The sequence below is a fragment of the Squalius cephalus genome (genome assembly GCF_949319135.1).
Source record: "Squalius cephalus genome assembly, chromosome: 19".
Lineage (NCBI taxonomy): Eukaryota > Metazoa > Chordata > Actinopteri > Cypriniformes > Leuciscidae > Squalius > Squalius cephalus.
In genome coordinates this window covers 33,404,302-33,416,866 of record NC_137140.1, presented here as the reverse complement: position 1 = coordinate 33,416,866, position 12,565 = coordinate 33,404,302, and the positions used below count along the sequence as shown (strand labels likewise).

The 12,565-nt window shown below is 36.3% G+C and overlaps 2 protein-coding genes across 3 annotated transcripts in view; both read left to right on the top strand.

Annotated features, from left to right (window-relative positions):
* LOC307146835 (uncharacterized protein) overlaps positions 1 to 12,565 on the top strand; it is a 123,980-nt gene that overhangs the window by 35,118 nt on the left and 76,297 nt on the right. The gene's annotated exons all lie outside the window — the stretch shown is intronic.
* LOC307146842 (uncharacterized protein) lies at positions 3,108 to 7,141 on the top strand. 2 transcript variants are annotated; one of them, XM_079851152.1, is made up of 6 exons: positions 3,108 to 3,198; positions 3,773 to 3,912; positions 4,557 to 4,636; positions 5,378 to 5,674; positions 5,771 to 5,806; positions 6,165 to 7,141. In XM_079851152.1, exons 3-6 carry the CDS (start codon positions 4,567 to 4,569, stop codon positions 6,410 to 6,412), a joined length of 651 nt encoding a protein of 216 aa, XP_079707278.1. In that variant the 5' UTR covers positions 3,108 to 3,198; positions 3,773 to 3,912; positions 4,557 to 4,566; the 3' UTR covers positions 6,413 to 7,141. The 2 variants fall into 2 exon arrangements, with proteins under 2 accessions (XP_079707278.1, XP_079707277.1); XM_079851151.1 differs by lacking the exon at positions 3,108 to 3,198 and having other exon boundaries at positions 3,681 to 3,912.

Sequence of the window (12,565 nt, the reverse complement as noted above, 5' to 3'; positions counted from 1 at the left end):
TCCAATCATTAGAAACTCTGTTTTTTCAGAATTAAGTAATAGGAAATTACTAGTCATCCAGATTTTTATATCAGCCAATGAATTCTGTTAATTTCTTGAATTGGCAAGTTTTGTTGGGGAGTGAAGAGATAAAGAGCTGAGTATCATCGGCATAACAGTGAAAACTAATCCCATGTTTCCTAATGATATCTGCTAATGGTAGCATGTACAGAGTGAACAGCAACGGTCCTAGTACTGAGCCTTGTGGTACGCCATACTGCACTTGTGATCGATAAGACATTTCTTCATTTACTGCTACAAACTGATAACAGTCAGATAAGTATGATTTAGACCATGCTAGTGCAATTCCACTAATGTCAACATAATTTTCGAGTCTATTTAAAAGAATGTTGTGGTCAATGGTAGGCTATCAAATGCAGCACTAAGATCAAGTAACACTAATAGAGAGATACAACCACGATCAGATGATAAGAGCAAATAATTTGTAACTCTAATGAGAGCAGTCTCAGTACTATAGTTCGGTCTTTTACTATTACAGTGAAAGTTTCCCTAAAGCATCATGGGAAGCACCTCGCTTGAGGCACAATGGTCGTGGCTTGTATTGTTTGTAATGATGGAAAATTTTATACAAACTGTATTCATACTGTGACGCATGATTTAACGACTCAGTCTGCATGTAGAAGTGATGCAATCCATAAACCACCCGTTTACCTTTGATGAGGGAGAGATTCGAGATTAACAGGCTGGTCCTGTCATGTCACTGCTGTAAAATCACTACAATGTACATCAAACAATCAGGTCATGATTTTCTGTACATTTCTGGGTTTTTTTTTTTTTGCATGTGATTCAACTGTTAAAGAAAATGTGTCCAATTTTCACAAAAAAAAGAAAAGAAAAGAAAAAAAAGATCATCTTTAGAACAAAAAGCCACTTTATCAAATAATCTTATCAAAAAGTCACCTGTTGGGATTGTTGATGTTCAACACCATTCTCCAGAGACAATATTTACCCTTTTGAACCACAGAGATCAAAGCTATCTCAGTCTGTTGGAGAACAGATAGACAGACATGCCGTTTGAGTATCAGCCAAAAGCTCCTACAAAAGATGTATTGACTTAAATCAAAGACATTGAGGAGAATATCACTGTCTCATAGGCTGAAGTTGTTTTTGATGGTTTAAAAAAGATTACATGCACCTTTCCAGAGAAATTCAGTCAGGAACATATCAAGAACTTTTCAGCAACTGACAGCAGAAGAGGGTCATAGATCTAAGGTTGCTTTCTCAAAGTCAGTTTCCAGACCCTTCACCCTCTCTGCTCCTCTCAGGTGGAATGAGCTGCAAAACCTCCACCTGAATATGATTATTGCTGGTTCTATGATAAATTGCTTTTGTTCCTCTATTGTAAATCACTTTGGATAAATGCATGATTGTGATGTAATTTCATCTCATTATGTTTGTTGTGCAGGCCACTCTTTGACCAATGTATTTTTCAGTGGCTAATGCTTTGCCTGTCCCGATGCCAGGAATTTGAGCCCAGTGGGGTGAATGGAAAACTGTGGGTGAGACACAGTACTGCTATTACACAACAAGGATTCCAAAGTGATTATAAATGAGTGTTTATTACAGTGAAAGTTTCCCTAAAGCATCATGGGAAGCACCTCACTTGAGGCACAATAGTTGTGGCATGTATTGTTTGTAACGATGGAAAATATTATTTAGACAAACTGCATTCATATTTTGACACATGGAACAATCTATTGAAAACCTGTTTAACCTTGATGTGGGAGAGATTTTGCAGTGACAGGTTCTCTCATGGGTGAACAAGGAAAAATACAATTGTGCTAAGCTCCCTCAAACGAGCACCCTCAAGGTGACACTGTAATAATAAAGTGGCGAAACAGATTGGGCAAACGCTCCAGTGCATATTTGTGTTTGCGCTCTGGAGACAGTGTTACCAACTCTCGCAAGCTTCAAAAACAAGCCCAATATTATTAACCATGGAATAATAGCCTACAATGTGATTATTCATTTCACAAGTTTTGGGACATGGAAATTGCGCAAGTTTCCTGAGAGAAATAACAAGTTTCAAGTTTGTTTTATTTAAATAGCACATTTAAACACACACACACACACACACACACACACACACACACACACACACACACACACACACACACACACACACACACACACACACACACACACACACACAAAAAACACTAAGAAAACACAGGGCAAACCACACATTCACGACAAGGGGGCAGGAGATGTGATCATGGGCATAGGCGGATTAACCATTTGGGCATTTGGGCAAGTTCCCAGGGGCACCATGTCCAGGGGGGCACCACGCAAATATTTTTTCTCTTTTAAAACAAGGAACTCATTCTATTTCTAGCCTAGGTCTAGCCTAGTCCTTTCAATGGAAATGAAACTGCCTCGCGACACCCATGTGTGAATCCACTACAGAGCATCACAGCCTTGCACTTTCACGTTGTAGCCTACTTTGCAAAAAAGTTGCAGAAAGAGGCAGAATGTAAACGAGTGAGTTTTTAAATGTTATTTTCAGTTCAAAACCTCAAAACATTTAGCTATAGAGATGCATGTTTGCATTTCATTTTTCAATTGTCTACTAGATTTAGTTCAGTTTTTTTGTTTTTTTATAAAAAATTTTGCCGCATGCTTTGTTCAAATTGATCTTATCTTGAAGTGAAACAGATGTTTATTACATTATGCTTGTAAAAGTTGGGTTCACTATGTGTTTAATAAAATGTTTAATGTTGCATTCTTGCAGCAGGTTATCTATAACATTTGGGTTCACAAATTATAATTTATATGTATATATTTATATGTGCAAATTGATAATTTACTGGTAGGCTACTGTAATAATAAAGTGGCGAAACAGATTGGGCAAACGCTCCAGTGCATATTTGTGTTTGCGCTCTGGAGACAGTGTTACCAACTCTCGCAAGCTTCAAAAACAAGCCCAATATTATTAACCTTGGAAAGGTATCAGTGCCGAAAGATGGGTTGGAACCCAACGTCATTGATAGTAAAGGGAGTGGTCTAGGCTTTCGAGGATACAGTCTGTTTTAATGCTGAGGACCGACAGACAGTTACAGCTGCAACGTTTTGGAAGTAACAGCACATATTAATGCTGGATTCACTCTGCACGGGACAGAAATGTGACATGTTAGAATAGTAAGTAACGCGTTAAAGCAATACAAAGGCAGACTAATAGATTAATATAAAAATATGAACTATAATATTAAATATGAAGTAACCTAGCAAAATATTGCAATCTGAAATTCTATTCCAGTTATTGGTAAAAGTGATGACTTGTGTGAACAATGTTTTTGTTTTATATGTGCACTAGTTCAGGTGGGTGCGTGTTCGCACTGGTATGTTAGTCAGGACACCTGAGGCAGGATTCAGTTATGAAATTATTCAGAAATGACAGCACAGTCAGTCCACAGGGCATTCATTGCTCTAAAGTCGCATATAGTGCACATTTACATAGATGTGGTATATTTTCAATAACTCACGAAAGGGAATGTCCACTTTATGGAAAATGATTGCTATTGTTCAGCCTCAGAAAACTTAATGCTCATCTCTCTTCAGCGGGAACACACTGGCTGACGTCACGAAGTGAAGAGCGCGCTTATTGGCTGTGCCTTCTTAAAAACTTGTAAATAATCTTAGATGTCTTGCTGTATGGTGGCGCTGTTGCTTATCCTACATCTAAATTTTACTATAGTAACCTCTGTGATTTCAGAGGCACGCTCTCAGCTGGAGAAATACAGCAACATGAATTGCTGTATGAAAGTGAAATTTGAGTAGCCTGTATTTATACACTAGAGTAAGCTGTACAGAGTCAGAGTGAACACACACACGCTGAAGACACACAGACCAGAGGTGAGCAATAACTCTCTCTTCAACAGGAAAATAATATCCTTTATATTTACTAATCCATAACCAGCCACAGGACAATCTTTAGTATGCATGGTGTTTTTGTATTTGTTATTTACACATTTTGCAGATATTTCAAAATACCTATGAAAATAGAAAACTTTTTTGTGATAATTTTGTCTGAATAATGTTGCAGTGTTTCCTAACGAGTTATATTTGGATTTCTTTTTGCGTTCAGCCAGTGAAGACAATGCAATTTTGTTTCATCATGTTCAATTTCTGTCGTGGCTCTGTAGATTCAGCAACAATATTATTATGAATGGATCTTTTTCATTGTGTTCTCTGTGCTTTATTGTAATAAATCTTGTGGTTTTGCGGCAGTATTTTGCACTCATGAGTGCCTTCAAATGCAAACTTAATTATGACATATTGAAGAAGTTGGGCATTTTCTTAGGCTTGAAGTTAAGAAAAGATTTTACTGTGCTATTATTCTCTTCATTATATCAAATATACATGCAAGTCACCTAAATATGCATCAGAAGATGTTGGTGTTTCCTGAAGCATGAAGGAGTAAAACATTTTTTAAAAGAATTTCAAACTACTTTAAATCATAAAAGTAGTCCATTTGGCTTTTTTTTTTTCTATTGCAGAATCAAAAGCATGAATGCTGTAAATGCAGTGCAACTGTTCATTCTGGTTTGGACTTTTACTGCTGTCTGTCAAGCTGATGGTAAGAGATTAAACTTTCCCCTAGAAAGAGTGTGTGAGAATTTTGAGGAGGGACTTAATCTAAGATCATGATGAAAAAAAAAAAGCCCAAATTTTGGGCTTTAGTCAAATTTGATTAAAGCCCAAGTGGCTCTTTAAACCTTTTGAAGTTTATCCAGTTCAGTCCAAGTGTTTGAACAATTACTTTTGAATGACTAACACAATAGAGGAAAATCCATTAGAGTCAGGGAGCAGTGCATTTTATGTGTTTACACACACACTCTTTACGTAAAATAATGTGTTCACACAGATAAGCACAAAATCACATTTTCAGTCAAGACTACATGATCTTGTGTTTCTCAACTGACTCTGACGCACATGATTGAAAGAAACAGTCATCAGGGGTTTTGTGTGCAGAGACTGTATTGTATATATTACTATTGAATATATAAGCTATAATTAATTGTCAATAATACAATATGTGACCCTCCCATTACCAGATATTAAATCCTGTTCAAACTCTAATGTACAAAAACACATAATGCAGTGGTTTAATTTATGAATATGTTCTCGGGTGAAAGAGTCACTGTATGTTTATTATATTGACATGGACACAGACACATAAAGTCTGATATGTTAAAAGTTTACTAAGATGTCAAAAAACAAAAAAAACAAAAAAAACAAACAAAAAAAAATCTTTATTATTGTTCAGTTGCTGTATTATATGATATACTCTGTTTTGTTTGTTTGTTTGTTTTTTCAGTTCACATCAGTGTAAGCTGTGAGAATGTGACTGGAACGGTGAAGAAAGAAGTAACTTTCACCTGCAGCGTCTCTCTGAAGAACTCTGGATGCTGCATTAAATCGTATAAGTTTCAATACCCTGAGAAATATAGTGACTCTGAAATCTGTAGAGAAAAGTTTCCTCCTGACCCCTGTGAACAGAGAAACAGCTTCACATGCAGCTTCAGTCCAACTACAGCAATGACGGGAGGATTCAGATTCTTTATCCAAACAAATCAAGGAAAGGGATCAGCTGAATTCACTGTGAACATAACAGGTGCCGTATATAATATTGTTGTTTATAATTCAATAAATGTTTGCAAATGTACTTTCATTTTCAATCTACTAACAGTGGTTTAAAATCTGTTAACAGAGGCCAGTAAACCTGAACCTGTCCCTAAAGCTCCTGGTAAGAAATATCTAACATTTGATTATTGAGTTACTTCTGGAACACAGAAAACTGATGTTTAGTCTCTTGTCAGAATATTTAACATTTTAAAAATCACCTGTGAATAAATTATTTTATAGTTTAAGGTCTAAGAAGGAAACGTATGTATGATCATGGTCTCCAAACATCTCTCTAGATATTTGATTTTAGAGATGTTTAGATCTGGTCTGTGTGTCAAGAAATCAGTTTGATCAGATTCTCAGCAGCAGAAATGTTTTGTGAAGTTTGTGTGGAGAATCTGACTGTCTGATGTTTGATAGGCTGAAGTTGACTTTATGATTTAAACAATTATTTAAACCGTTTAATTGCACTTTTCCAGAGCCAACATCAATAATAGTAAAGAAGGAGAGTAGAGAAGGAGACGATACAAGATCTAAGAGCGCTGTCATCGCTGCAGTTACAGGATGTTTTATCATCATCATCATCATCATCATAATGACAATCGTTTACAAAAAGAAACCAAACTACAGCCAATCTTGTGGATTCCAGAGGAGGATGTTTCTGTGCCATAAACATGATGATAACAACAGCAATTTCCAAGAGCAAAATCCAGAAAATGTGCTCTAATATCACTGACTGCAGTATGAAAGATTGAGTTTTGTTTGACTGGGGGGGTTGATTATTCACTTTTCTAACTTTAGTTAGTGTGTAATGTTGCTGTTTGAGCAGAAACAACATCTGCAAAGTTACAACGCTCAAAGTTCAAAGCAAAGGGAGATATTTGCTTTTAAAGAAATTGCTTTTTAAGGACTACAACAAACGGCTGGTAGAGACTACAAGAGCTTCCTCCCGAGTTAGTGACATCACCAACCCTAAAATGTACATGAACTCCGCCCCCCAGGAAAGTGATTTATAGATTATCAAGACAGAATATGCTAATCAATGACTAGAAGATAACCACACATAAGCTACATAAATTCATCAACTAACCATTCAGAAATGTCCTGTTGTATTCTACATGTTGTCACTTCTTGAGTCTCTCCATCTTTGTCCGACTCCGGTTTGAACATAAAAGGCTAAAAGTTTTAGAAATTTTGTTTGTCTATGTATATCTATGAACATTAAGAGACAATGCAACAAATCCCAAACTGTGTTTGGTTTTGTCCTTTTTTCTGACTTTCAGAAATGCTTATAATGAATGATAATTTTGTATTTGGTAAGTTATGCCTTAAGTATGGAAATTAAATTTGACTTTTATCATTCTCTGCTATTTTTTAATACTGTGAACAGTGTGGCTTTGTACATTGTCCTTTATTATTAAAACAAATAAATGGATAAAGTCTTGTAATACTCTCTAAAGATGAATATCTGAAAGCTTTTCTATCACCACATGATGATGGGTAAATTACAGTCGGCTACCAGTTAAACTAGTAAAGTGGGTGAAGGGTGGCTCACAGAGATCATCTGAATGTATGCCTTATTTATGTGTTACGTGTCAAATCATCTTTATTTATATAGCGCTTTTTACAAATACAGATCGTTTCATTTCAAAGCAGCTTTACAGTGATAACAGGAAAATAATGCAGTAGTTTGTTTCGGCTGTACAGCAGAGATAGAGGAAAGTCATTGTCCAGCTTAAGTTCAGCATTGATTCATTTCCATTGGATGAATTTTAGATTATACATTGTTTTTTTGCAGGTGAAGAGATTTGAAGGTAGAATGATTTTACTATATGTTCAGATCGACCTTGAGATTAGTCTTCTGAAAAATGAGCAATAAATTATACATATGAATTTGGCAGATGTTTTTATCCAAAGCGCCTTACAATCAAGGTTTACATTTGATCAGTTCATGCATTCCCCAAGAATCGAACCCATGATCTTGTCTAACCTTTACCACCATATACTCTTCTGTTTGAGTGACATGTTTACTGTTCTGAGAGAGAAAGCTAAATGATCCTACAGCTGATAAAAGCAAACAACTGTCGTGTCGAGCATTCAGAGTTGAGATCAAATCACTCATGCATCACTTATAATCAAGTGTTGAATTCAATCAGTCATTTTGAGTCCTCCACAAACGAGAAATGATCTGATGAAAAGGTCATAGAGACAACATGCAGTCTAGCAGTCAGAGCAGAAGGAAAACTGAATGATTTCAAAACTTAAACAAATATTTTTATATTTTCATTTAATTGTAAATGTTAATTGTGCATTCACTGATCAACATGATTTTTTCATTGTCTGCTGATTAACCACTGTACTGCAAGGTGGCTGACAGCTGATATAATACTCATATAATACAACTGAATGATGGCCAGTAAGATAAACACATAAAACCGCTTACTTAAAAACGTACTTTACACTATATTTCTTGAAACAAACAACACAATTTAAAACAAAATATTTATATCAATGTTAGATTAAAAAAATATTGAACAAGTACATTTAAATTAATAATAAATAAAACTAAATGTAAATGAATAATAAATAGTTATGGGGCCCTATCTTGCACCCAGCCCAATTGACTTTGTACACCGACGAATGTTTCATTCCTATTTTGCACCCGACGCACAGCGGACTTTTCCCTCCACAGACGCACATCGGTAAATTAGGGAATGAACTTGCGCTCCCGGAGGGCGGTTCAGCAAAAAGAGGAGGCGTGTTCCGGCGCAAACAATCCCTGGTGCTATTTTGCAGGTTTAGAAAACAATTCCGCCACAGACCAGGAAAAACCTAGTCTAAAGTCAGTGGCGCGTTGCGCATGATATTCATATGCTATTTTAAGGGCGCATACTTGGCCATAATCAATGTAGCGTGTGCACAATGCGCATACACTTTAATTCTCTCATCTACACAGAAGCAGCAGTTTTCATTTTTGCAAATCATACATTATTACAATAGATAGATAGATAGATAGATAGATAGACAGACAGTTTATTATAAAAGCATAAATCTAGCTTACACATTTACCCAAATTATTATACGCCTGTTTAACCGAAGCTAATTTGGGTGTGTTTCTCCATCCCCATACAATGTCACTTCTCTGTGTTTTACGGCCCTGACGAGAACGTCGGTCTCCTCGGCTGTGAACCGCTCCTGGCAAATCTGCCGTTATAATAGCAATCCGCCATGGAACAAGCGCACCTGCTCTTAAAGGGAATGTGAGTTGTCGCTCTGATTGGTTTATTTCACGTTACGCCCAAACCACACCTATGAATAATGAAGCTAATTCAGACCAACCCATTTTAGATTTGCGTCGGGCGCAAGAGTCATTTACCGCCGGTATAATGGCAACAGCGCCCGAGACCCGCCCACAGAGTTACTTGCGTTTCGCGCTTGATACTTGCGTTTCAGACCGGTAAAATAGGGCCCTAGGTGTTTGTTTCTGTCTAGGGTGGGTTTTGTTTCATGGTTTTTCATTATTTAATTAATATGCAGACCTATGTATATATGTTCTCGTCTTATGTTTGTTTGTTCTGTTCCTGTTTTTTTGACACATTTTTCTGAGTATTTTGTTCTGGTCAATAGAGAGAAGCTGCTGCGTTTAAATCCATTTTTATTTCTCCCTGCTTCAACTAGACGTGACAAATAAAATAATACATTTACAATAGTATAAAAATAATTTTTGTCATCAATAATGTCTTGAAAACTTCACTCAGCTCCCTATATAACGATTCGCTCATTTGTGAACATGCCTGAAACATGCACAGCTTTCTATGAAATAAGCTTTTCTTTTCTTTCACTTCTCTGAATCATGGCTCCTGTTTCCGTTTCTCCAGAAGTGTTTCTTCATTTCATCACAATCATTCATGTGAACTAGTGACTCAGACAGAGCCTGAGATGTGTGAGGTGGTGGACTAGTAGAGGAACATATAAAATATGTGTCATGGTTCCTGGTTGCAGCAGAGAAGAAACAGGATCTATATGCAGCAGTCTTTATTAAACTCAAACTCAAACTAACAGAAATACTCCGAAATACTTCTAATACATGGAACAGAACAACCATCATGGGATACTTTTATGGATTTTTTTTTTATATTATTTTTATTTTGTATTACTTAATTTTTAATTTTAATTAAACTATATGAATTAAACAGCTCATAAACAATCACATTTTGCAATCATTTTAGACATTTCTCCTCATCTAGAACCTTTTTGGCATAAAGGGTTCTTTACAACCGAATCAAAAACCTTTTAGAGCCCCATTAAACCTTTTTTCCAAGTGAGTGCATCAGATAAAAAAAAGTACAAATGTACTCCTATCTTATAGCAGCTGAGAAGGTGACAGCATAGTCTGTGTGGTATATTGATCTTTATGGTGCTGTCTATGTCTTTGGACTCACTTTGAATGGTTGTTTTAGTTGTTTGAAGATTCTTAAAAAAAATGTCCTTTAGCGTTTCATTGAAAAAAATAACAGCAGGATTATTAGACTGAATTTTGTTTTTATAGTGAATTATTTCTTTAATGTTTCCAGGCTCTTCAGTTTTGCACTTCAGTATATGCCCATCTGCTATGAAAAGCTTTTTGTAAAGCAGAAGTCTGTTTTTCCAGTATGTCCTGCCAAGCTCCTAACATAAACATGTCCCACCGCAGTGTGTAGATCCGCTCTCTTTACCCAAAGATGACGAGATAATTCTGTACCACACTACATGTTGTTTTGTGTGTAAATCCAAGTATATGTCTAAAGTAATAGGTTATATGTATATATATTTCTTTATATGTTTTATATTTGTATATTTGTTCTGATATGTTTATAGGATTTGCAGCACTGTGGTCCTGTGAGGCATTACATTTCATTCCTTTGTACATCTCTATAATTTTGAGGTTTATTTCATTGTGTAACACACGCAAGAATCAGACACACAATATTAAACATTAATCACAGTCTGCCACGTTACGCTAAATAGAACCCAAGCGCAGACAGTAGCTTTCACAAAACACGGTTTATTTATAACTGGAAACAAAGACCCACGATGGGGCAAACAAACAATAACTAGACTTGACAATAAAACGGAACTAGAACTTTCACAGACAGACCACAACTCACAGAACCGAATGTTAACAAGACGAACCAGCACTGAGAAACAAACACCCGGAGCTTACATAGAACACATAATTACAAAGGTACAGGTGACACTGATGAACATCAATACTAACGAGGGAACAAGGGACGTGGTAAGGACGCATGATCACAATCACAGGTGACGCTAATACAACATTAACGACATGGAAACGAGGCAAAACACAAGACAATGCAAACACATAGTCAAAACAACCAACCATGTGTTTGCACACAAAACAAGAGACAACTACATGACACAGACAGGACGATAACCTATAAAATGCATACATTTTTAACCACTTACAATAAAAACTTGTTTTTAATCTATGATTTAAAAACTTTTACTTTAAAATGCCTGTAAAAAAAAAAAAAAAAAAAAAAAAGACCACAATGTATTGTGGTGTGTGGAATTTCTTCAAAAACTATTTAAAAGAGCAGAATTCTGATGTTAGCCTGACTACGTCAGACTTCCTACTTCCGCTCAATTTCATTTCGCTTCTGTAGTCAGTCTGAGATAGCAGCGTATCTTTCAGTTTTCCACCGGCCTGAAAACAGCCGGGCCAATCAACGAACAGAGGGCGGGCTGAGAGCCGTGACGTAGATGCTGATTGTACCGTGGATGCGTAGATTTTTACTTCACATAATCTGCAAAAGTCGCGCACAGCCATGTTCACTCCGGTATTTCGCTCGATGGTTTTGTTTTCGCATCATACATGTGTTTACAGTGGAAGTTAGATGCTGCTGAGCATGCGCATAACACACGCCATAACCAAACGTTATATGTGATTGGCTTACGGGTAACCAATGATTTTAAACTTCAGACAAGCGCCCCCCGCGCGAGAGAAAACACTTCTCTATTATGCCATTCCAGACTCTATCTACGAAGCAAAGTGAAGTAGCAGAGTCTGGTATTACCAGGCTATTCTGATGTAGTTTAATAGCTATAACTGAGTAAAGCACAGAGTGGCAGATAAATTAAAGCCATGTGTGGAGACTTGCACAGTTCAGCACATCCATGAGACAAAATGTGTGTTGTGTAAGTTCTGTCACTGCTCATTTTAGACATGGAGGTGAAATAAGGACAAATGTTTTAACAGTTTGAGCATATATTAAACCTGCACAAAAACTAAAACCTGTTTTTATGCTGTATGTAAAACCAGCTGAATTCATAATTTGTTACTCATAATTTATATTTGTGGGTAGTGTAGTTCTGATTAGATCTGATTATTATCTTAAAACACTGCTTTCATTAAAAGATTCTTAAAACATTTCCTTTAGCGTTTCATTGAAAAAATAACAGCAGGATTATTAGACTGAATTTTATTTTTATAGTGAATTGTTTGTTTCATGTTTCCAGGCTCTTCAGTTTTGCACTTCAGTATCGGGTCATCTGCTAAAGCTTTTTGTAAAGCAGAAGTCAGTTTTTCTTCAGTCTGTCGAATGTTTTTATGCTGTATATGTAAGCTGTACAGTTTATGCTGTATGTAAACACATTATGTGTTTGGTTTTACTTTTGGTCTCTTGTCATATTTATCATCAGCATTTTCTGTCAGCTGTGTGAGAAAAAAACTTGCTAGTTCAACACACTCTGGCACTGCTAGAGCTGCCCTGCTAAGATTCACGTCAGTTGATTGTAATCGGTTTTGCACAGCAAACAAAATATACTTTACTCTATACTTTTCATTACTATTTGCCTTTTGGAAATACACTATTCAATT

Bases quoted from the DNA above. Each gene is read 5' to 3' on its own strand.
- LOC307146842 (XM_079851152.1), top strand. From the start codon at position 4,567: ATGAATGCTGTAAATGCAGTGCAACTGTTCATTCTGGTTTGGACTTTT. The intron at 4,637-5,377 runs GTAAGAGATTAA...TTGTTTTTTCAG, and splicing joins TGCTGTCTGTCAAGCTGATG to TTCACATCAGTGTAAGCTGT. The intron at 5,675-5,770 runs GTGCCGTATATA...ATCTGTTAACAG, and splicing joins ATTCACTGTGAACATAACAG to AGGCCAGTAAACCTGAACCT.